Raw genomic sequence first — 27,285 nt, forward strand, 5'->3', positions numbered from 1 at the left:
GTGTCGTTTTCAGATTTATCCACTCTGGGACCCAGTTTCAAAAAACAGCGGTTTCACCCTCTGAAAACGCTGGATCCATCTGGATGAAATGACTATAACATACAAAATGTTTGCGTATACAGCTAAACTCGTCTCTGTGTGGACAGGCCCTTAGTGGCACCAGTGCCACTGCTCTCAAATGTTAGTCTGGAGCCCTGCAGTGGGATTTTTGGTGGTACCTTGCAGACCAAAACTGTCCAATTACTTTCAGTCTGGCACTCAACAGTCAGTTTTTGATGATTAAAGCCAGGTGTACTGTATATCACAGGTTGTGTTCTTGCGTTTAATGACATTTAGACAGAGAGTAACATTTCTTCCTTTTCAGTTTCCAACTTGGACGAATTATGGGATTGTTTTCTCTTTGAATTTGTCCAGAAGAAGATATATTAGAGCTACCTTCTGCCTTGAAATACCTTAAAATGCTGCCTTCAAAGGCATCTTGTTAGGTTTTGGAATGCAGCCAATGTGTGCATTTTATTGAGTTTGTGCTGAAGTTTGTCATTTTATACACTCTTTCTTCTCTGTTTACCTTTGGTCTCTCTCTGTCTCTCTCTCATTCTTTTCCTCTCCAGAGGAACTGAGAAGGTCAATTGCCAATTTCCTCAGCCATTGTCTTTATCAAAACCAATATTAATTTTGGCTAATTAGGACCTGAAGCTAATGAGCATTACAAATAATTAGTTCATTTATAACCCATAACATCCACGGTTTATTAGGATCTCTGAAACAAGCGGTTCAAACGCAAGCAGGCGCAGTGCAGGCACACACACACACTCACAGACACTCAGGCACACATCTGTCTGTCTATCTAGTGGCTGTTGACTCCTGCGACCTGGAGACCCAAGCTGAGCACCTGAATCCTCCATCCTCCTTTTCCTGCGACCACCTCTGTGACCTCACTGTCAGGAGTGCAGCCACGGGTAACGTGAGAGAGTCAATGGGTCAACAGATAGATAAAGACTCCAAAACTTAGTGAGCTGCCAGTGTAGGCAACATTTTAAGACATCATACATACGCAGTTCAGATGCAAAGTCTTCATTGAGAAGGTAATCCCATAATGCATTGCAACAAGCTCATTAAAAAAAGTCTGTATGTATCCATATGTATATCCATGTATTATGTCATTCACTGCTAATTCCTGTTACACTGTTACATGCTAATGCCAAATTCTATTGAAATATTTTATTTTATTTAGAAATATACACTGCCGTTCAAAAGTTTTGGGCCATTGCAATTTTTTTTTAAAGAATAAAAAAATATTAAAGGATAAAAATGATTTTATTCAACAAGGATGCTTTAAATTGAACAAAAGTGACAGTAAATACTTTTAAATAGTAAGATAGAACATCTTTGGATAAATACGTCACACTGGCACACTCCAGAGCATGCACGCTCTCTTTTGGGACGGCCCTGCTGCCACGGCAACCCTGAGTGACGGACAGCTCTGCTGTTGACAGCAGCGATGGCAAACACTCTCCAAGTGTTTGTCGTTTAAGTGAATAGGTGTGGAAAGAAAGGATGGGGTAAGAGAAGCGAGGAAGGATGGCTGCCGTGATTGAGAGGCATGAAATGGCTGAACCTGTGAGTGAAAACACCCACATTAGAGTTCCCTTAGTTTTGATTCAACTCCACTCCAGATAATGCACAGGTCTAAAAGGTCACCATCGGAGCAGAAGAGTTTTGTAGAGTATTGTAGCTCTCATTCAAATTTGTAAGCATTCTGACTGGTGAAGCAGGCAGGCAGATTTGGTGGTAGCTCTTTTTATGGGTAAATGGGTAAATCTTATGAAACTTGCCAAGGAAATGTCCCGGTTACATTTCACTCCAAAATAAAAAGAAAGAAGTATATCATTTCATTTCATTTCTAGGGGTGTAACGGTACACAAAACTGACGTTCGGTACAGTACGTACCTTGGTTTTGAAGTCATGGTTTGGTACAGCAGGGGGAGACAACTAAAGAAAATTGCATTTTTTTTTTAATTAAACAGTAATTTACTGAATAAATTGTGTCTTTCTTTAAATGAATTCAATTATAATTAAGGATAAAAAAAATCTCTGCTAATGCTGTAAACTAGGGAGCCCTTGCACATTACTATAATATTAAATTTCAGTTGTTATTTATTTTTTAGATGTAATAATCAACACTCAAATAACAAATTGTAAAATTATGTTTTTACTACAATTCATTGTTAAATAAAATCATTTACACAGTGGTTGTCATTTTCATGACATATTTATTTAAACATACATTAAATAATCAAAACCTCTCTAACAAGTTAAGTAAAATATAATGAATATATAGCCTAATATAGTGCATATATTTAGCAAAAGAGTTTCTCTGGTGAACTAACAAGCTGTGGATTCGCCTGAGGTAAATGCTACGTGTCTTTCTGCCGTTGACTGATTAAGGGATTATTTTGATTTTATTTTGATTGAGCGAGATATTGTACGTTTCAGTTAGTTGTAATGTATCTTTCAACATACCTTCAGATGTTCATTCATGTTTATTCTGAAACTAGTATCAAAGAGGAGATAATCGCATTCACTTTCGGTCCACGTTGCCGCTTGAAATGAGGTGGCTATACAGAGATCTGTCACACCAGCTATCTGTCAAGCCACATTAAAGAGCATCAAAACGGCATTTTTTTTGTTTGAATTTCATAATAAAATGGATAGAATGTGAAAGATGGCACTTTTTTTCTTATCGAAAGTAACAAAACTCTGAGCTTATTGTGATTAATGGTGGTTAGGCTACAGTGCTGTATTCGCCATGTGGGCAGGCGGGGCAGCAGGGGGTGGGGCGTGTTTGGTACGCAATGAGAGTATTGCGGTACGTACCGTGGTTGGTGTTTGTGGTTTTTACGTCTGTCTAGCACGTGTTTACATAATGGAAAAAGTAGCGCAGTGGAATGTGAAAACACGTTGTGTGAACAGCCACTAAAAAAGGAAAAATAATAATAATAATAATAATAATAATAATAATGTATCTTTAAAGGTGCCCTCGAATGAAAAATTGAATTTATCTTGCCATAGTTAAATAACAAGAGTTCAGTACATAGAAATGACATACAGTGAGTCTCAAACTCCATTGTTTCCTCCTTCTTATATAAATCTCATTTGTTTAAAAGACCTCCGAAGAACAGGCCAATCTCAACATAACACCGACTGTTACGTAACAGTCGGGGTGTACGCCCCCAATATTTGCATATGCCAGCCCACAGTCCCAAACATTATCATTATGAAAGGCATTAGACAAGGGCAAAACGTCTGGATCAACGTCTGAATCAACAGACTAGGTAAGCAAGCAAGAACAACAGCGAAAAATGGCAGATGGAGCAATAATAACTGACATGATCCATGATATCATGATATTTTAGTGATATTTGTAAATTGTCTTTCTAAATGTTTCGTTAGCATGTTGCTAATGTACTGTTAAATGTGGTTAAAGTTACCATCGTTTCTTACTGTATTCACGGAGACAAGAGCCGTCGCTATTTTCATTTTTAAACACTTGCAGTCTGTATAATGCATAAACACAACTTCATTCTTTTAAATCTCTCCAACAGTGTGTAATGTTTGCTTTACCCACGCAGCATAGCCTCAAACTCATTCATAGTCAATGTAAACAATATAACAGTATACAATACTCACATAATCCGACGCATTTTGCGGGTTATATTAGCTGTGTAAACTTTGTTACGACACTGTTTAAGGCAAGCGCGAGCTCTGTGGGCGGAGAGCACGGGATTTAAAGGGGCCACAGCATAAATCGACGCGTTTATAATGATGCCCCAAAATAGGCAGTTAAAAAAATTAATTTAAAAAAATCTATGGGGTATTTTGAGCTGAAACTTCACAGACACATTCAGGGAACACCTTAGACTTATATTACATCTTTTAAAAACATAATCTAGGGCACCTTTAAAAATCTGTCCCCTCTCACCACCTCTGACTACCAAATAATTTCATGAAAAATTATGAAAATTGTAAGATTTTTTTAAAAGAAAAACCTTCAGTGAAACACCTACAATTGTTTCACATTATGTTGCAGTAGAAACTTTTAAAAGAGAGAATAAGAGATATAACTGACGGCCGCCTCACAAGCTCAGTTTTTTTGTATGTCTTCTCACCAGAGCACGGCAGGGGAGTGGCGAACGGCGAGTTCACAATAGCAGCTTTTGATGCTGCTGAAGAGATTCTGATCTATGGTGAAAATCTTCTATAGACCGTGAACCTCCATTCACGCTCTCAAATGCCCTTGTAATGGGCGTTTAGTTTTTTTGTTTTCTATTTCTGCGGATCTCCCGCTCTCCCTCCTGCCCCTCACTTTGATAATCACTTAATCACGCTGATTTAATAATAATAATAAAAATAAAAAGCTGTTAATAAAAATCCATTGTGAATAATGGGAATTATTATAATATTAGGAGTCATACTGAGGAGTCTTCTCTGTTGACATCTATTCAAACAGAATGGCTTTTATTCTTCCTAGTCATGATCCATACTGTTTTACTCATTTTTTAGCTAACCTTGAAGGCTCCCCCTGGGACTCTACCCAAACATTTTTAAAACATCCCCTACCATCTCTCTTTGTCGCTTGCCACACTAAAAGACAGGGAAAGACAGATCGAAAAGGATGAGAGAAAAGTAATGCGAGTGGCGTTAGTGAGGTGTGTGATAGCTTTGGAGTTCTTGGATGGGTTTTTAAATGCTACAGACTTCTGACAGCTAAATGGAACCTGAGTAAAGGGTGTGTGCATGATGTTGTTTTTTTTCTTTTTCTTTTTTAGAATGCACTGTTTGTATCAGGTGGAATCTTTTATAGCACATTCATGCATGCATGCGTGTGTGTGTGTGTTATTTTATTAATTATTTATCAATTATCTTCGTCACACACACATTGTCTCACAGACTCATTCCTGGAATATACAAATTAGACCCTGGAACACTATTCATTCGTGACCAGTCATTGTTCACTGTAGTCTTACCTTATCCTGATTCTTGGAGGCCACAACTCCTTGCTGGATCATCCAGTGAAAGCAAGGTGATTCCTGTCTTTATGGATTTAAGTTGACTGGGTCAAGCTTGGACTGATCTTGGTTAACCTGTCTCATCTCATTATACCAGTGTTGAAATTCACTCTTCTAAAATGTGTGCACATTCATTCATTCATTCTAGGGCTGCCCCCTAATAGTCGACTAAAAATAAGTTTACTTGAATAGGCTTAGTCAACCAAGATTTTGTTAGTCGGTTAGTCGCAGAAGAAAAAAAACTTCACAGGAAGTGGCGAAGTCACGTAGTCTGTGAGGGAGAGATTTTTAATGGGGGGTCCTTGTGGTAATTACAGTATGTCGACCAGGAAATCCAAACATTTGCCTATTATCCATCGACCTCAAATATAGCATATCATTTGAAACATGTAAGTTGCAACTTTACATGGCCGTTTGCTCTAACGTTCACCTAGATAAATGTGCGTTATTATTAAGCGCATATTTAAGTGTTTGTGAGAAGTGTGGAAGGTGAATTATTAGTGCGCTGCATGACATGGAGGCGCTGGCATGAACACTTGCATTTTTTCAACTTAAAATACTCTTTTTTTTGTCTTACAGATAAGAGTAATACATCATTCTAAACTATAAAGGATCTTTTATTTGTGTAAACTCACAATAACAACAAAATGTTGTGCATTTGTAGAATAACGAAGACAAACAGTATATACAGTGGGTACGGAAAGTATTCAGACCCCCTTAAATTTTTCACTCTTTGTTATATTGCAGCCATTTGCTAAAATCATTTAAGTTCATTTTTTTTCCTCATTAATGTACACACAGCACCCCATATTGACAGAAAAACACAGAATTGTTGACATTTTTGCAGATTTATTAAAAAAGAAAAACTGAAATATCACATGGTCCTAAGTATTCAGACCCTTTGCTCAGTATTTAGTAGAAGCACCCTTTTGATCTAATACAGCCATGAGTCTTTTTGGGAAAGATGCAACAAGTTTTTTACACCTGGATTTGGGGATCCTCTGCCATTCCTCCTTGCAGATCCTCTCCAGTTCTGTCAGGTTGGATGGTAAACGTTGGTGGACAACCATTTTTAGGTCTCTGCAGAGATGCTCAATTGGGTTTAAGTCAGGGCTCTGGCTGGGCCATTCAAGAACAGTCACAGAGTTGTTGTGAAGCCAGTCCTTCGTTATTTTAGCTGTGTGCTTAGGGTCATTGTCTTGTTGGAAGGTAAACCTTCGGCCCAGTCTGAGGTCCTGAGCACTCTGGAGAAGGTTTTCGTCCAGGATATCCCTGTACTTGGCCGCATTCATCTTTCCCTCGATTGCAACCAGTCGTCCTGTCCCTGCAGCTGAAAAACACCCCCACAGCATGATGCTGCCACCACCATGCTTCACTGTTGGGACTGTATTGGACAGGTTATGAGCAGTGCCTGGTTTTCTCCACACATATCGCTTAGAATTAAGGCCAAAACGTTCTATCTTGGTCTCATCAGACCAGAGAATCTTATTTATCACCATCTTGGAGTCCTTCAGGTGTTTTTTTTAGCAAACTCCATGCGGGCTTTCATGTGTCTTGCACTGAGGAGAGGTTTCCGTCGGGCCACTCTGCCATAAAGCCCCGACTGATGGAGGGCTGCAGTGATGGTTGACTTTCTACAACTTTCTCCCGACTGCATCTCTGGAGCTCAGCCACAGTGATCTTTGGGTTCTTCTTTACCTCTCTCACCAAGGCTCTTCTCCCCCGATAGCTCAGTTTGGCCGGACGGCCAGCTTTAGGAAGGGTTCTGGTCCAAGTCCAATCAGTATAATCAAACACAGCTGGACTCAAATGAAGGTGTAGAACCATCTCAAGGATGATCAGAAGAAATGGACAGCACCTGAGTTAAATATATGAGTGTCACAGCAAAGGGTCTGAATACTTAGGACCAGTGTTGGGGGGTAACGCATTACAAGTAACTTGAGTTACGTAATCAGATTACTTTTTCAAGTAACTAGTAAAGTAACGCATTACTTTTTCAATTTACAACAAAATATCTAAGTTACTTTTTCAAATAAGTAACGCAAGTTACTTTTCACAGTTAATGACTGACAGATCTCCTGTCCCCATATTGAGAGAAACAAAGTGCAGAGGATGTTGTGTGCGCTGTGTAAGCATGATGGTTATTGTAGTTTTAGACTAAATGTGAACATGCATTTACTCATCTCAGTTGCACGAAAACATTCAGTATTCCTCAAAATGAATAAAAACAGTGAAATGCAATCTCAGAATTTCTGCAAACCTGTAATAATAAACTATATTAAATTACACAAATATACTTTATGTATTTAATCTAAATTATTAACCAATGTCTTTACTGCTGACCTTCAATATACCTAATTCAACCAATTAATAAGCAAAAATACTTTAGATTAGATTTAGAAATAAGAACTAGAACTTCCTTCTCCTGTATCTATTCTTCTTTAATCCAGAATGGCAGCACAGCTGAAAGGTTTGTTTGAGCTGCGCCCTCTACTGTACAGGTGTAAATATGCATTTCCTTCAGCCTGAGGCTTATTCATTTCACTTTTGGTGTGAAAGGGCCTTTTTGCCAAAAATAGAACTTTTTTTGTTGTTATTAAAAAACAAACAAGCAAGCCCAGCCCCGGTGAGAAAAAGTAACGCAAAAGTAATATAACGCATTACTTTTCATAAAAAGTAACGAAGTAACGCATTTAGTTACTTTTTTAGGGAGTAACGCAATATTGTAATGCATTACTTTTAAAAGTAACTTTCCCCAACACTGCTTAGGACCATGTGATATTTCAGTTTTTCTTTTTTAATAAATCTGCAAAAATGTCAACAATTCTGTGTTTTTCTGTCAATATGGGGTGCTGTGTGTACATTAATGAGGAAAAAAATGAACTTAAATGATTTTAGCAAATGGCTGCAATATAACAAAGAGTGAAAAATTTAAGGGGGTCTGAATACTTTCCGTACCCACTGTAGGCTATTCCACCCCCCAGGATATATTTAATTAATTAAATTAATATAAACATACGATTAGTCAACTAATAGCTTAAATGAACAAATACTAGTCGACTAGAAAAATCTTTAGTCAGTGGCAGCCCTAATTCATTCATTCATTCCTTCATTCATTTATGATCACAAATACAGTATAAAGAATATATATACAGTTTTATTGTCACTGTAAACTTACATTTTGCAATAATTAGCCATTGATGTCAAATATATGATGTCCTCTGAAATGGGAATCAATTCAAATGCATCATGCATGTTATTGGATGTGTCATGTGATGCTGTTCTAAAAACATGCATGAGCAGTGTGTGAGAACATGTGCACTGTGAGTGTGAGTGTGCATGCTTGTATGTGTATTGTTGAACTATGAGGTGATGGAGGCAAAGGGTACGCTCTCCTGAAGCGTGACAGATTTAACCATAAATCAGATGGATTAATACACACTGGCCCAAGGTCTCTGCGTGTGTGTGTGTGTTAAAACACACGAGTCACTTAGAGCTGGACTTAGACTTCCATCAGTCTCTTGTTCTGCCATCAACTTTGATATTAATGCACTGTACTGAAACCAGACAGAGAGAGCAAGTAAGAGGAGGAGAGAGACTTTTATGACGGCAATAACTTCTGCATATTTGTATAACAGTGACTGGTGTCACTCATAATATGATACCGGTAAACATTTACGATATGTACATTTTATATATATTTATATATTTTTAATTTTATACAAAATTTTATATCAAATTAATAATTTTAGATACAAATATTTATACTAAATATTTACTTTATTTATAACAAATATGAGATTTTTGCAGAATTAAATTTTGATTTGTTTATTGCTTGCTTGCAGCATATGTTGATTTTTATTTTTGCCTGGCATTTCTGTTTTGTTTAGGTGTGTGAACTGTTTTTAGACACTGGCGGAAATTTGTGTCACACTTGAATAATTTTGAGTCAAATTTTAATCAGCTATTTTCTTTCGCAATTTGCTTTGTCATGTTGCTCTTGGTATTAAAAGGCCTTTATATGGAGTCCCAATAAATATTTGGCAGAATCCTTCCACCACTTCATTTACTTCCTGAAATTAATTAGATCCAGAAGGGTGAATTTAGAGCTCAAATCAAGTCCCCTGCACAAGCATCTCTGTTGCCGACAGCATGCAAAAGATGTTTTTACTATTTTTCATTATAAGCTAAGCTTCTGTTTTAGCATTGTTTTTTGGATTATTATAATTTTCCTGTCTGGCACTTAACCCTGTGTTGTCATGAATATAGTGTTCATTTTTTTTTTTTTGTACTGGTGTGATCTGACACAGTAACACACACAGTCTTTATCAGTAGCGTTTGATAGCTCTCCTGGGGGACTGACCCAGCGTGCTCTCTGGAGCTTTATCCATGGAAATGAGCCGCCTGGATGTGCCCTAATGTGCCTGTGTGAAACACACTTGCACAGAGGCCTCTCTGTATGTAAATTTGCTGACTAGAGCTGGAAGGTATGATGGTACATAGAAATGTGTCAGCCAGCAGAGATTCTGCTTTATCATTTATACCATGGAAGATGTATCCAGGCGGCAGGGTCGAGCAAAATTAAAAATTAAAGAACTGGCTTTTAATTCAATCGGCTGGGCCACAACTTGCAGGAAGTTGAATTGGAATTTGAATAGAAAGGAAGGAAGGAATCACTTAAAATACAATTTAGATGAATTCAGCAGGCAATGGCATTCTGGGAAATGGATTGTTCTTCTACCCTGAGCTGTAAATTTATTAAAGCTGCAGTCTGTAACTTTTTTTGGTTAAAAATGATTCAAAAACAATTTTTGAGCAAGTACATAACCAGCCAGTGTTCAAAACTATCTCCTTACCTTAGCCCGATTCACAACGGTAAGCTTGTAATAATGTTTTCTAATTCGAGTGGTACTGGTACTGGTTTCCGCGGGAAATTCGAGCATGTCATCTTTGTCATTACGTCACGTCTGATTACATAAAGAACAAGTCCCAGCTAGTAGGTTATATCACATGTAAGGATGCTGCAGGTGAGGGATCATTTATAGCCTTTTCTCACAGCAGCTGAAATAATTCAACTTATCATTTTGATGGCAGATTGTATGGTATGACAAATTAACATTAGAGATTAGACTGTAAAGAAATTGAAATCTACAGGTAACTCTAATACACACTAAATACATGTAGTCATGCAATGCTGATGTTAACGTTAACAGTTTGAGAACAAAGTATAACAGTAATAATAATTTGCATGGTTTGATGTGATCTGATCTAAACGATTTAATCACCATTGGCAGTGCGAATTATTGAAATTTTCTCGGTTGGTCAGAACAAAAGTGGCAGATTTGTTACTGTACTTGTTCAGATGACATTTTCCGGTGAAAATTCTTATTTTAGTCCTACTTCCAAGACTACAATCTCTAATTCCAAAGTACAGTATCCACTGGTGCGGTGACTGACAGCCACACATTCTCTAAAAGCATTAGATTCATCCGCACTGTGGAGCCGTGCCGATACACAACCCACGTAAAGATGATAATTCTGCAAATGATGGCAAGGTTTCAGACAGAGATGGTGACATAAAGGCAAAACTTATGGAATACAGCTTTAAATATGGAAAATTATATATAAATTAAAGGTGCTCTAAGCGATGTCACGCGTTTTTAGGCCAAAACATTTTTTGTCACATACAGCAAACATCTCCTCACTATCCGCTAGCTGCCTGTCCCCTGAACACACTGTAAAAAAATGCGGTCTCTGTAGTCGCCACAAGCTCCGAAAACGGCAATAAAAACTACCTGGTGCAGCCTGGACCACAAAAACCGACAAGAATGACTGTTTAAGGAAGCATGGAGGGGAGGGGGAGGAGGAGGATGAGGGAGGGTCTAGCTAGCCTCTGTTTTGTTTGACAACACTTCGAACGTCAACAGGAAGTTACTCCACCCAGGATCACTTAGAGCACCTTTAAGTGCAGATTTCAATGTGTATTTATCTGTAAGTGCACAGAGTTCAAGACTTTTTAGGGTTTGTCAATCCATCATTCCAAAAGTAAAAAAAAAATCCTTTTATTTTATCTTTAAATTACACTTATTTTAGTAGTAATTTGTGAATTTCTTTGAATTTCATTTTATTTTAATTCTACTTTACTTCTACTTTAATTCTTCTGTCTTAAATTTTATATTCATACTAAATATTTTAATATATTTAAATATATTTAGACAATATTATTATTATTATTGTTATTATATATGCACCACTGTTCAATAGTTTGGGGTCAGTAAAATTGATCAAAAGTGACCATAAAAACACCTACAGTATAATGTTACAAAAGATTTCTATTTCATATAGATATTTATCAAAGAACCCACAAAATTATTGAACAGCAAAACTGTTTTCAACATTGATGATAATTCCTGAAGGATCATGTGACACTGAAGACTGGAGTAATTATGCTGAAAATCACAGGAATAAATTATATTGGTAACACTGTACAATAAGGTTCATTAGTTCAAATTAGTTAACTACATTAGTTAACATGAACTAATAATGTACTGCACTTATACAGCATTTATTAATCTTTGTTAATGTTAAATTCAGGATTTACTATGCATTATTAAAATCTTGTTAATATTAGTTAATGCACTGTGAACTAACATGAACAAACAATGAACAACTGTATTTTCATTAACGCTAACAAAGATTAGTAAGGACAGTAACAAATGTATTGCTCATGGTTAGTTCTTGTTAGTTAATACATTAACTAATGTTTAACTAATGAACTTTATTGTAAAGTGTTACCATTACATTTTTAAAATATATTCAAATAGAAAACAGTTATTTTAAAATTCTAATATTGCACAATATTACTGTTTTACTGTATTTTTAATCAAATAAATGAGAATAAAAACCTATTCAGACAGGACTAGTTTTCCAGGGAGACGTTAGAGAAATTTGTGTTTCACAGATGTACTTTGTGATTTTAATCCCATACATTTCAATTCTCATACAACCTCTGTAAAAATTCCAGAGCAAATTACCTACTGTTTTTTCGCCAAACTCAATGGTCCTCTGTGAAATCTAATCCCATCTAAATGCGAATGTCTGTGACTGCTGATGTTGTCCTATCCTAATGCTTCTCCTCATGTGTTTTTTGACCTTACCTGAGCTACTGTCACCAATCTTGCGAACCAAAAGCATGCTTCATTTAATTTCAATATGGATGGTATCTGACAAAAAAAATAAAATGTAATAAATAGAGCCAAATCGTGAAAACTGCCCATTTTAATATCAGTGTCAGGTAAGAGTAAGATACTAGATTCTTGTCTAGATTCTTCTGCCCACTTATGCAGGTTTATGATGAACAGCCACTTCTATAAACTCATGTGAAGCTTAATTTTATAATAAATTTGAATTATATCAATAAATAATTACGTGATGTCATACGTGATGCCCACAAACACAGCACCTGACCTTCTTTAAGGCCCACGTCTAACACACACTCCCTCCTCTGTAATAAACATGGATATTAGTCCTGTCCAAATCGGTACATGTAATCACAGACGTCAGGTGATAAGAATTGTAACTCAAACATTGTTTAGAAAACTAGTCTTGTCCAAATAGGTCTAAATAGACCTTGTTCAAAAACATAAAAACAATCGTACAAACTGTTTGTTGTGTATTATATTTAATAGCGTTAGTTTAGCAACACACTGATGTCAGATCAATTGTAAAGAGAATCTTCTGTGCACTTTGTGGCAGTATTTGTGTTCCATGTGCAGTTGCTGCCTATGTAGAGGGTTTGAGAAAAGGAAGCTCACCAGGTTGCGGAACAGAAACGTATGTGTGTGTGTGTTGTATGTGTGAAACTCCTGATGTGAGCGGACCCTCACAGGGTTCAGATCTGCTCTGACATTTAAAGTCATTTATAGTTGGGGCACAGCGAGTCACTGAAGGGGGTTTGGTCAGATTAGATTATGTTGACTCCTCAGGGGTCTATCAAACGGGATAAACTCGGGATTGCAGGTCAAATTATGCATGGAAATATGCTCACATAAAACATGAGCAGAAACAGATTTGCACGGATCACCCCTAGAGAGACCTAACATCGCCTACATTCAACACTGAAACGAACTCCATTCAAATCAATCATTTATGCTGCTTACACCTTTTCTCCCCTGCAAATGTGGCTCATGGTATTTACCTCCTCCCTGAACACATTAGGGAGGGTACCATAACTCATGCTCTGGGGGGGGACTAACCTTTTTCAATAGCCTATAAACAAATTAGGGCCCCTGTGCTTCAGTGCCTGTGCTCATTAGTGGAGAGGAAACTCAGGCGTTAAGACATTACGGGCACATGGATGAAGAACGGCTTTAGACGGAGATTATGACACAAAGCCAATTAACAGCCTCTTTGATTTACAGTTCAGCCCTATTAATGAAACACCCGCCATTAACACAATGGGTAATGAATTTGAGGCTGTGAATCATGTATCAGAGTCGCAGTCGTGGAACATGTGCGGTTTATCGCCCGCGTGCGAAGGCAACGCTTTCGACAGGGCTAAGACTGATGATATCTGCGGGATTGTACGTGTGACTAAATGACAACGAGATAACGTAATACAACGCTTTCCTGTTTAACTGTGCTCCTTATGTCTCTGTCTTATTATTAATCATGCTGGGCAATAAAATATATTAACAATGAGGATTTTTTTGTTGGTCCAGTCGTGAGTAGTTTTTTTTCAGTCGTGATTTTTTTATTGTTCTGTTAAAATTTTCAGTGGAACTGAGGCAAAAACATTCTTTGTAAAAGGGTGATGAACTGAGAAATCAAATTTTCCTTGAGCTTTTGACATATAAGAGGTCATACTATAGTAATGCCCTGTAAGTTTCAGAGCTGAAAACTTCCTTGTTAGTCCAATAAAAGCTTTTATTGACACCAGACCCAGCAAACGACAGGTTTTTCAAAGTGAGGATCTATGACGTCAAAGGGCAGCAAGCACCGCCTCTGAAGAAGAAGATCAACGCCTACTTCATCACTACCTGTTTAGCCCCGCCCACCGATTCATGCATGACATGCAATAGAATAGATAGTCTAGTAACACAGGTCTACGTGGTGCTAAACCAGATCGAGCTATCAAGCAATAAACATGCCATTGAGGATTACAAAATATTGTGCAGTGCCTGGACTCGACAGTAATGCAACATGTAAGTAACTGTATTAATTCTAATGCCTGATCTGATATTAAAGATTCATGTACAGTCAGATGTTCTTTGTCTGTGTGTCAGTAAATTAAACCCGTGACTAAACGTCAACTTGCATTGTTTCTCTTAGTAGGATGAAAATAATCTGTTATTTAACGGCGATTAAATTATATAAAGAAAGCGATCAAAGAAAGCTCCCTTTGCAATCGTTGCAGCAGCGCGCGCTGAAGCTGTCAATCAAACAGCGCGAGTTTATCGTGATGGACGCACAAAACTCCCATTTTATTCAACGAATCTCTTAGTTATATCGCATTTGCACTGTTAGTTATGATGAAAGCATTTGTTAGCGTGCAGAAATTGAGTTGCAATGACGAGATCACTGCTTTCATGCGCTCAACATGTCTGTGATTGGCTACACAGTGTTCATCTCTGCAACCTTTCATGCCATGATCTAGATGTAATGCAACACTTTTCACGATTATTTAACCTTGAGAGCTGTAATAGTAAAAACGCGGTAAAAGAGAGAGTAATTCTTGGCTATTTCAAATGGAAAGATGTTAGCCAATCACAGTAGTGGGCGTTTACACTGAAGACTTACAACAGACACACCCCTTAAAACAGAGCATTCAAATCAGAGGGCTAAAATCAGGGTAGGAATAATGCCTTTTATTTATAAATTATGACAATTTTGGATGTAAAAAGCATGCTAACATTATAAGTGCACCCCAGGAAACATTATAAAGCAATAAAACAACGCAGTTCATGACCCCTTTAAATGGCTGTTAATGTAATTTCTTGTTGTCAGGATACACCTGATCTCCTGCACTGTTGGTATATGTTAAATATGTCTCAAATAGACATCTTTATATCATATCTTAAAGGGATAGTTCACCCAAAAATTTAAATTCTGTCATCATTTACTCAACCTCAAGTTGTTCCAAACCAGTACAAGTTTTTCTTCTTTTGAACACAAAGGAAGATATTTTGAATAATGTCGGTAACCAGACAGTTGATGGTAGCATTGACTTTAATAGTACTATGGAAGTCAATGGCTACAGTCAATTGTCTGGTTACCAACATTATTCAAAATATCTTTCTAAGTAAGTAAATAAGTAAATGATGACAAAATTGGGTTTTTGGGTGAACTATCCCTTAAATGTTTTTTCAGCATCTCGCACCATGAGCGTTGCAAAACTGCATGTCATGTTAAAATATTTTTAGTTCTTAAAAACTGATTTCAAGACCCCTGCATTCTGCTGCATTCTGTTGTTTTTTAAAACAATAATTTGTCCTGATGGTGTAAATGCAACACTGCTTAGTGTCTAACTGGATGAGTAATGGTTATATCAACTTACCCAAACATTCCTGACACTGCCTCTGAATAATTTATTAATTGTTTATATTAGTTATTAATGTTATTGCTCAGAAGTTGCTCTTTTAGAGCTCATGAGACTAAAGCCCGGGATACACTGCACGATTTTAGCAATCCTATACGATCATTACTTTATCACATTGTGCGGCATGGATCTTTTAAACTTGGGTACAACATGCATGTAGACTGTACGATGATGACACCTGTTGACTCGTATGCTACAATACAAGTTTCTACAGAAGAATAAAACGTCATCAGCATGCACTAGTGTTTAACAAAAAGACCATGTTGAATCACACTTTGGCAGTTGTAGTTTTTATGTTTGCTGAAAAAAAAAGGAAGCGGCAAAAGAAGAAGGGAAAAGAGCTTGAGGTAAGCAGTTTTTCCAAAAGCAGTCATTCCAAACCCGTAAGACCTTCGTTCATCTTTGGAACACAAATTAAGATATTTTTGATGAAATCCAAGAGCCTCTAACCTTCCTATACACAGCAATGTCATAACCAATTTCAAGGCCCAGAAAGGTAAAAAAGACATCGTTAAAATAATAGTCCATATGACTACAACCTTAAAGGGTTAGTTCACCCAAAAATGAAAATTATGTCATTAATGACTCACCCTCATGTCGTTCCAAACCCGTAAGACCTCCTTTCATCTTCGGAACACAGTTTAAGATATTTTAGATTTAGTCCGAGAGCTTTCTGTCCATCCATTGAAAATGTGTGTGCAGTATAATGTCCATAAAGGTAATAAAAACATCATCAAAGTAGTCCATGTGACATCAGTGGGTTAGTTAGAAGTTTTTGAAGCATCTAAAATACATTTTGGTCCAAAAATAACAAGAACTATGACTTTATTCAGCATTGTATTCTCTTCCGGGTCTGTTGTTCATCCGGGTTCACGACTCGGGTTCAGTGAACCGCAGCGCACTGCTGACGTAAGACGCTGCTGACGTGTTATCTGGTGCGCCAGAGTTTCGTTTACAGTCTGAGGGAGACACACGCTGTATTCAAGCTATTTTTTAAAATGGTGCGTAAGTGTGCATGTCACGGATGTCCTAATCGCCAAAAACAACGACATAAAAGTGCATTACCAACGCCGACAGATGAAAGGATTTAATGGAATCAATTCAGTGGAATCAATTCAATGGAAAGGATTCCGGAAGAGAATACAATGCTGAATCAAGTCACATTTTTTATTATTTTTGGACCAAAATCTATATAAGATGCTTCAAAAACTTCTAACTAACCCACTGATGTCACATGGACTACTTTGATGATGTTTTTATTACCTTTATGGACATGGACAGTATACTGCACACACATTTCCAATGGATGGACAGAAAGCTCTCGGACTAAATCTAAAATATCTTAAACTGTGTTCCGAAGATGAAAGGAGGTCTTAGGGTGAGTCATTAATGACATAATTTTCATTTTTGGGTGAACTAACCCTTTAATGTTATGAAGCGACAAGAATACTTTTTGTGCACAAAAACAAAACAAAACAAATAGAACAGTTTTATTCAACAATTTCTTCTAATCCTTGTCAGTCTCCTACGCTGTTAACGTTGTAAACACAGTGCAGTGCTTCCGGGTTCTTCGTCAGAACGCTGGCTGTAATAAGAAAATAAGAAACACAAATGAGACAATTGTTGAGTATAGAAAGATAAAATGAATGTTTTAGCATAGCTCAGATCTTTTGTTCTTCAGATCTGATAAGACAAGTTTGTATTGAGATTTGTAATGTTTAATTGCAGACTTATCTTGGCAAATCTGAGGACATTTTGAATCTGTTTTTCCTCTCAGGAGAAATATCTGGGTAGCAGAAAATGCTCCATTTGCTCTTAATTTATTGTCATCACTGTCTAGGAGAAGCAATTGAGATTTTAGCGATATCTCTTTTGTGATATTTCTTTGCTATGGGTGATCCCACTGCTCGTTTATGAGTCATTATGGGTCCGGTTTAGGACGCTGCTTTTCATTGTTTTTGAATGTGTTTCTCTGAACTGTATATGCGTGTGTTTGTTTGTGTGTATAAGTCTCTGTATGGCAGTACAACATTACAGTTGAGGTGATAGTAATAAAGTTGGCAGTGTGGTAGTGGAGTGGTGACCTCAGGCCCCTATGGGCCCCCAGAGGAGCTTTTGTGTAGTCACAGGGGCTGAAAGTCTATTGATCTATCCAGGGATGGATGCCTTCTCTGAGCTGATTTACTGGCCCCAGTGGCCTGCTCTCCAACAGACCAGGAGCTACATAAAACACTTGACTGCCAGCATCTCTACACAATCACATCTCATACTCGCCCTTTCTCTATCTTTCATTCTTTTTATGTTTTTTCTCTCTCTTTTATTCGCACACATGTTAGCCACCTATACATGTATTCTGTAGTAATATGTATGTTTCATTAATGTGTATTTCATTCATATACAGTATATGCACTAACCAACTAAGTTATAGGTGTCATGTTACAGCAGTACATTGGCATTGGAGAACCATACAAATAACTTGATATATGAATATGGTAATCATTCAGTACTATAGTATATATACTTCTGGTCAAAATGCTTTTGAAAGAAGTCTTTTACACTCAGCAAGGCATTTATTTGATCAAAAATACAGTAAAACGGTAATATTGTGAGATATTATTTATAATCTAAAAGAACTGTTTTGAAATTTAGAAAATAGAAGAAATATTTTGAAATGTAAGTTATTCATGTGTTAGCAAAGCTGCCCAGCAGCCATTACATTATTAAAATAGAAAACAATTGTTTTAAATTGTAATATTTCACAATATAACTGTATTTTGGTCACATAAATATATGCCTTGGTGACTTCTTTTAAAAGCATTAAGAAATCTCACTGGTAGTGTATCAAAGTGCCATAGTATATCCATTTATTACCACATTCAGTCCTTTTTTTTTTTTTTTTTTTTTTTTGTAGTGATGGACACAATAGACTTTACGGTTATTTTGTATTTTCTCTGTTACGTTTCAATAATATTTGTTTAGAATCAAAATTCTACATCTTCATTTAATTTCTTATTTATAAAAAATCTTGTCTAACGCTGTCTACACCTGACGCAAGCCACGCGACAAAAGCAGATAAAACCCATTATAATCATGCTGTCTATACTGGATGTGGCGCAGCATGGAGCAACTCGACAACAACAAATTCCAGACAGTAAACTCATGGCCCTTTCTATTTCTCACATACTTCAAACACACTTCTGACATGAAGAACAAATGGATTTGCAGTGGACGCTTTGTCACATCCAGTGTAGACAGCCTCTAGATGACAACTGTCATGTCCGGTGTAGGCACATGTAAGACATCTTTAAAGGGATAGTTCACCCAAAAAATGAAAATTCTGTCATCATCTCATTTCATTCCAAACCAGTATAACGTTTTTTTGGGCGTACCATGGTAAACCCATGATATTCATTGGGATTCCATGCACATGAGTTTTTTTTTAGTTTATATTGGCTTCAGATCATAAATGATTATTCAGTGACATAAAAGTAGTCCATATGACTCATGCACTATGTTCCAAGTCTTCTGAAACCATGAAGATTATCAGTGAATGACATTCCTCACACAAAGCTGTTGTGTGGCATCAGAAGACTTGAAATATATATAGCTCATGAGTCATACGTACTACTTTTAAAGTGTTTTTTGTACTTTTTAGAGCTTGACCGATTCTGGTCGCTATTTGCTTTTTTTGCTATGTAGAAGAGCAGATTGCATATTCTGCCTAACATCACATTTTGTGTTCTGTAAAAGAAAAAGTCAATACCGGTTTGGGACGACATGAGGGTGAGTAAAATAATTTTCATTTTTGGGTGAACTATCCCTTTAGGCTATTTACAGATGTTCAGGTTCCTGTTTGTGCTTCATTTTAATTACCTGTGGCAGTCTGACTTAATGTTGTTTTGTCCAGGAGTTTGTGTTTGTGTTGTCTGGTCAGTGTTCAACATGAGTTACATTCTCTGAAATAAAACATTCTACACACTTGCTGAGATGGCCTGTGACTGCGAGAGAGATAGATGAGCCCGCAGGCACATTGCTCTTGTCAGTTCTTCTCGGCTGTGGGGTGTGTTAATGTGCAGTGTATCAGTCAAAAGCATAATACTGGCCTCACTGAGGCCTAAATAGCATCATCTATCAGCCTGAGCCAGAGAGAAACAGAGAATATGAGTGTCACTGCTTTACACATACTCCGATATAAACGCTCATACATATCAACACATAGGCTTTGTTTCGACACTTAGTGAGCTGCCTGCATAGTGTGCTTCCAAAATGCTAAGTAGTGTGACTATGTTGCCTTCTGAGGACAAATAGCGCACTGATAACAGATAACGCAATACCATAATGCATTGCGACAGCTGAAATAATCCATCAAAGATGGAGAAATGAAGTAAGAAATGTTTAAAAATATAATTTAAATTAAATAAAATATAACAAATAAAATTATATAAAATATGTCTAAAACATTCTAAATCATTGAATACTAAAAAGTATGGTTTAGAATAAATTTAAAAATATCTTATATTTATTTGTATTATGCGGATAACGCAATCCTGTAATACATTGCAATAAGTGATTTTTTTTATCAAAGATGGAAGATGATTATAAATATAATTTATAATGAATATAAATCTAAATAAAATATATTTGTAATCATTTATAATTGTTATATTTAATATAATACTAGATTCTTTATTTTATTTTAATTATCAAAAGTATAGTTGAAATTGTTTAAAAAAATATTTATTCAAATTATGTATTTTTGTGCTTAGAATTTCATTGCATATAATGCAATCCCATTATGCATTACAACAAGTGAAATCGTTTGTCAAAGCAGCTCAGTTGGTTTTGAGCCACGGTTTGTCTTGCAGATTGACTTTTACACATATTTTAGTCTCTTCTTAACATATCCCACAATACCTTTATGCTCAGACACACATTACTGACCCAGAACAGCCATTTGTTACCCAGCCTTCCCTCTCCTGACCACACACAATGGGTCCCTCCACCCTAAAAACAGAGGAAAAAAGAGGGGGAAGTCTTTATTATTAATGAGTGCAACGTAAAACACTTAATTTGCACCGTCTTCAACCAAATTATAACTCACACTGAAAGAAGCAGAATTTGCATAAATCTCATTATAAACAGAGAGCGCAGTTCATAAATCCTCCCATTAATTAGAGGTGTTTTCACCTCTTTCACACAGTATTGTGTATTAATAAACGTGTATGTGTGCATGTGGTTTAAGTTATTGACCTTTGTGGTTGCTAGATGGGTCTGGATATGAAAGAGGTGCTTACCTGAACAGCTATATATGTTTGCTATGGGAAACATTTGCTATACATTTATGCATTTGGAAGAGATTTTTATTCAAAGTAGCTTTTAAAGTATACATTTCATCCCTGGGAACTGAACCAATGGCCTTGGTGTTTCTAGCACCATGTTATCTATGTGAGTGCATTTGAATGTGTGTAAAATACTCTGAGTTCAGAGTCTGAGTCTGTGTGTTTGTGGCTGTGGAAGGGATTCAGCCTGATCTGTTTGTTGGTCTTTCTCATTAATGTAGGATTTGCAGCATTAGGCGCCTGGCGCCGTCAGCAGAACTAAAGCTGGAATGAGTCAGGGACCCCCTCGCCAGGTGTCTTCATAAACAAACACCTGTTACATAGACTCCATGTGCATGATGTATAAAGAGCTTAGAGGATGTCATTGTTGCTTTTGGTTATATTGTAGCAGGTTTTGTGATATTGAGACTGCTCAAGAGAAGGAATGAGAACATAAAGTGGTGAAAAAACTCATTTAAAAGGGCTAGTTTGTTTAGATTTTGATTAATGAGAGATGAAGAAAGAATTAATATTAAAATAACTGCTTCTCAAGGTCAGAACTTTGCATTGGACTAAAATTTCTGGAGGAAGTTTCATTTAAAGGAACAATTCACTCAAAAATGAACATTCTACCATTATTTACTCAGCCTCACTCATGTTGTTTTGCTCTAGTATGCTTTTCTTTCTTCCTTGAAATACTTGAAATTAGATATTTTGCAGAATGTCCAAGCTACCTTTGCAATTTAAAGGCTGAATTACACTACACAACTACACAGATTTGTTTCCCCGAATTGCAGGAGTTGACACTAGTTGCCAAAAATCAGAAATAGGCCACGTTCAAACAGCAACAGAATACGGTTGTCAGTCCTGTATTTGAGTCCTTAAAGGGACAGTTCATCCAAAAATGAAAATTCTGTCATCATTTACTTTAGTTGTTCCAAACCTGTAGGAAATTCTTCGTTCTGCTGAACTCAAAGGCAGACATTTGGAACCATGTCAGTAACCAAACTGATCTCGCCCCCCATTGACTATCATAGTATTTATTTTTCCTACTATGGTAGTAAATGGGGGGCGAGATCTGTTTGGATCTGTTACTGACATTCTTCCAAATTTCTTCCTTTGTGTACAGCAGAACAAATAAATTTATACAAGTTTGGAACAACTTGATGGTGAGTAAATGATGACAGAATTTTCTTTTTTGGGTGAACTGTCCTTTTAATACGGTTAAGTTTTTTAAAACCACAGATTTTTCTTCCGCATATTTGTATCCTCACCCACAAATTGTCGGATCGACAGAGGGTTATTAACAGAACAGTTATTGTAAGAGTAGGTTTATCACTGGAAACTGTATTTGTACTTTGTCTACTCTTTAATCAGCATTATGTTAAAAATGGACACTATGGCAACAGCTTTCTTACCTGTATGCGACGGCATTTTGCTTCGGTGGAGTTGAGCAGAACTAACAGAGCGGCAGTTTCTTTCAGTTTTTCCCCTCCGTTTGGTCTAAAACACTGTTCGTGGTCATCCAGTTTGAAATGTTGACTGCAAACACAGAGATTTTTCAGTTTTTCCATTGCGGCGTTCTTTCCATATTTACGATTCTTTGCAGTCTTTTGCCACTGCCAACAATGCGCTGGATCCTTCACTGGAAACTGAAAGTAACTCCCGCCTGCGCCAACCATTTATTCTTTGAATTCTTGGACCCGGGAGCAAGTTGACACCATTATGACTAAAAGTTTGCTAAGAAGTATTTCCTACTAAAGCAAGGCGATATTTGGCTCTTTTAAACATATTCATAGCAGACTGTTGTTGCCTTGGACGGCAAAATGCCCAGTGCATTATGGGTATTTTCCTACCTATTTGGCAAAAGGGAAGACAACAGCTTTTTTTTCTCTGTTTTCTCTAATCTGGTAGCACCGATTTCAAATAATTATTTATTTAGTTTTTTTGCATTTCTACTGTATTTTTATTTTTTTGCATTTCACCAGTGGTGAAGTACCCCTTTAATGGAAATTTAGCTTTCCATAATATGACCCCTTTAATATGTAAATTTTTCTGAAATGTCATTCATTGTCTCTGTCTGTGTATTCAGGTACATCCATTACCCAGCTGCAGGCGGTCGATCCAGATGGCGAGCCGTTGATTTTCGGTGTGGTCGGGGAAGAGGCCATGCGGTATTTCGCTGTGCAGGAGACGACTGGGGTGGTGTGGCTGAGACAGCCGCTCGACAGGGAGGTGCGGAAAATGATGAGCAAATGGTGAAAGAAATGAATGACTGTCAAACTGGAGCTGACACTAGTGATGTAATGCTGCTGTTTGTTTGTGTGCTTTTGTTCTTGTCTCTTCAGACCAAGTCAGAGATGCAGGTGGAGTTCTCAGTCAGTGACAGTCAAGGGGTGAGTTAGCGATCATCTATCCATCTATTTGTCTGTCCATCTTTTTATTCTTCCATATATCTCTAAGGTCTGTGCTACCTTTTCTTTTACTGTTCAAAATTTTAAGATTTTAAAAATTTAAAAAAGAAATTAGTTCAGTAAAGACATCATATTAGACATATATAAAAATCAGCATATTAGAATGATTTCTGAAGGATCATGTGACACTGAAGATTAGAGTAATGATGCTGAAAATTCAGCTTTGATCACAGGAATAAATTACATTTTAAAATACATTAAAATAGAAAACAGTTGTTTTAATTTGTTACAATATTGAACAGTATTACTGTTTATACTGTATTTTTAATCAAATAATTGCAGCCTTGTTTAGCAGAAAAGACCGACCCCAAACTTTTAAACAGTTGTGTAACTTCCTTTTTAAAAAACATTTAGAATATTGCCTTAATGAACTTTTCTTTTCAATTTATAATTAGTATAAACTAACTCAAACAGTCTTTTTTTTAAATAATTTTGGGATTCAGTGTAGAAATAGTAGAATGTTCTCAAAAGCCTCTCCTATTTGATTTCATTTGATTTTTAGGTCGTCAAGGATACAGTGAACATTCAGATCGGAGATGTAAATGACAATTCTCCAACATTTCACAACCAGCCGTATGCCGTTCAAATACCAGAGGTAATGTACAATACTTTACTTCACTTCTTAAAATCAACTTGCAGTAGCATTCACTTCGATTTTCATGATGTGATTTATTTCTAAGTCAAACATGATATTGAATGAGAAAAAATGTTAGGTGAGATATAATCTAATTTTATTTTTAATTTAATATTGTTTATATAAGAACCCCTGTGATAAAAATCAAGTTTTTAATGTTATTTATATGTCTCTGTGATGTTTTTAATGTGCTTTAAGACAAACCATGTGCAAATTTGTAAGTCAACACCATTGCTGAGTATTTTCTGTTTAAAACTGCAGTGATCTAAAGACAGTTTCAAAAACGCAGTTTAAAGGGATAGTTCACACAAAAATGAAAATTTGATGTTGATCTGCTTACCCGCAGGGCATCCAAGATGTAGGTGACTTTGTTTCTTCAGTAGAACACAAATGATGATTTTTAACTCCAACCGCTACAGTCCGTCAGTCATATAATGCATGTCAATGGAAACACAATCTATAAGAGTTAAAAAAAACATGCACAGACAAATCCAAATTAAACCCTGCGGCTCGTGACGACACATTGATGTCCTAAGATATGAAACGATTGGTTTGTGCGAGAAACTGAACAGTATTTATATCATTTTTTACCTCTAATACACCACTATGTCCAACTGCCTTGAGCATCCGGTGAGTGAGATCTGAAAACGCGCTCTGAAAAAACACGTATACATTAATGAGTGCGAGAGATCACTTCCGGTGTCAGAGTGCATTCAGACCTCACACACCGGATGCTCAAAGCAGTTGGACATGGTGTATTAGAGGTAAAAAATGACATAAATACTGTTCGGTTCTCGCACAAACCGATCGTTTCGTGTCTTAGGACATCAGTGTGTTGTCACGAGCCGCAGGGTTTAATTTGGATTTGTCTGTGCGTGTTTTTTTTACTCTTATAGATGGAGTTCCCATTGACACGCATTAAATGACTGACAGACCGCAACGGTTGGAGTTAAAAATCATCATTTGTGTTCTACTGAAGAAACAAAGTCACCTACATCTTGGATGCCCTGGGGGTAAGCAGATAAACATCAAATTTTCATTTTTGGGTGAACTATCCCTTTAAAATGCTGGTGTTTGTGACCTCACAAACTACCTTGTAACCAATCACATCAACGTGAAGGCAAGCTTTAGCATCTCCCCCGCTCTGAAGCAGGGGAGTCTCGAGAGAAGCCAGGTTATCCCGGTATATTTTTCTGTTGATATGAAAAATCGGGTAGATTTAGCAATATAGCGGGTGTATGATTTATATTATGATGTTATGATGAACCATATGCCTTTTCTCCACTGAAGTTCTGAGTTCAAAGTATAAGGATACTGATTGTTAGAAGGCAGCTGACTGACTCGCGAATGGGTGTGTGTAACATTAGCAACACATTATTATTAGCTGTTTGATAACATGCAAGCAAAACGCTAATCATATTAATTACCGTCATGTGTCCGAAGTTGTAAAAAGTGATAACATTGTGCAGCGTTTACCTCAGTAAGTTGACCGAGTGAATCTCTGAGCTCGTTTGAGTGAGTGAAGGTAGGGCTAATTAGCATATTCATAGATCCACATATACTAAATGAAGCAAGGGTGTAGAGTTACATTCAAACTATTTTAAGACATAAAGAAATTTTTCTCAGAGGAAAAATGTTTAAATATGTTATTTTGGTGATCACAGATGAGTTTTAAGGGATAAAATTATTGACTACAGGGGTACTTTAAATGTATTCATTTTTTCCAATATTATTTTAAATAATTTCATATATTTTATAATTGATATTTTATTTTATTTTTTAAAAAAGGTTTACAAAGATAAACTTTTTTTTAACAACATGCACCAATTATTTACAAAAAAGAGAGCAAATATGGTGCGTTTTAATTTTCTGATGTCTTACGATCAGGCTAATTTAAATATTCTTGTTTGAATTCCAGAAACAGTGTCATGTTTGGAATGCAGAGAATGTTTTTGTATTCTTTATTTTGTTATTTTTCTTTCTGTTTTTTTTTTTTTTGTCATATTCGTCACCCCTCACCCTCTCTCTCCTGCTCTGCCTATCAGCACTTTTCCAACTTCAACCTATCCTTCTCTCCTTTTCCCATCATCCTTCAGGCCCGTCCCCTTTTAATCCCTGACATGTTTGTTACGAGGTAATTTGGTAGAGTAAAGTAGACAACTCTCTCTCTCCCCAGCACACACACACACTCACTCACTCACTCACTCACTCACACCTCAGCTGATGTTTATATTGTGTGTCTATAATACATCCCACACTCCTCCCCACAGCAAATCTTCAAAGCCACAGTTATTTTTTTCCCTTTTCAATCTGTCATTCTGCGTAAATAAAAGTAGGGTGAGAGTGAGCGAGTGTGAGCGAGAGAGCTGTATTTAGCTGATGTTGTTTACCGAGGCTTGATGATTAAGCTGTCTGCAGTTAGAAGGACAGAGGAGGACCGGCATATTTGGCCACTTACCCATAATTCTCTGTCTTTATCAGAACTGTGGAAAACCCAAAGAGATTTGGATTGTTCAATGTAGAGTCTTTCTGAGTCATCTTGTAAGTTGCAGCTTGTATAATTTATGTTTAAACATGTCCAGGTCACATTTTTTTTTTTTTTTTACATAATGAATAAGAAGCTTATTTTAGGTACATAAAACTTTTTTTTTTTTTTTTGCATTCTAACATTTGATATCATCATTAGTGTATTACAGAAAAACAGTAATATTTATTTTATTTAATCCACATAAATAAACCCAGTACAACATTTACCATGGTCTATAAATATTTTTAAATTTATATTATTATTGTGTATATATAAGTGCTAAATGGGGAAGTGCTAAATTTATGTTAATTTTGTAGTATTTTTTTCATTTTGATTCTGAGGTGAATAATGACAAGGAAATGTTTTTGTTCCATTCGTCGTCCAATTCATCCATATTTGCATTCTGCTAAAATAACAAGAAAAACACCAAAAAAGATTGCAAAAGTCATTATTTACTGAAAATTAGGCCTCCACTGTAGCTTTCAAATAGGGCTGGATGATTATGGCCTAAAATCAAAACCTCAATTAATTGAACATTTTACCTCGATTACGATTAATGAACGATTATTAGTTATTTTATTTTTTTTGCCCACATAGTTCACTGACAAGGTTTGTACTGTAAATATGATTGACCATTAAAGGTGGGATATTTTTTCCTATCGAAAG

The 27,285-nt window shown here is 36.5% G+C and overlaps 1 protein-coding gene across 2 annotated transcripts in view; it reads left to right on the top strand.

Moving 5' to 3' along the window:
* Positions 1–27,285, top strand: part of cdh23 (cadherin-related 23) — a 292,980-nt gene that overhangs the window by 63,403 nt on the left and 202,292 nt on the right. For both annotated transcript variants that reach the window (XM_048204503.1, XM_048204504.1), the window contains exons 4-6: positions 23,077–23,219; positions 23,333–23,380; positions 23,961–24,053. In XM_048204503.1, coding sequence (XP_048060460.1) covers positions 23,077–23,219; positions 23,333–23,380; positions 23,961–24,053 — 284 coding nt within the window. The remainder of the gene's footprint in view (positions 1–23,076; positions 23,220–23,332; positions 23,381–23,960; positions 24,054–27,285) is intronic.

Source organism: Megalobrama amblycephala, linkage group LG10 (genome assembly GCF_018812025.1).
Source record: "Megalobrama amblycephala isolate DHTTF-2021 linkage group LG10, ASM1881202v1, whole genome shotgun sequence".
Lineage (NCBI taxonomy): Eukaryota > Metazoa > Chordata > Actinopteri > Cypriniformes > Xenocyprididae > Megalobrama > Megalobrama amblycephala.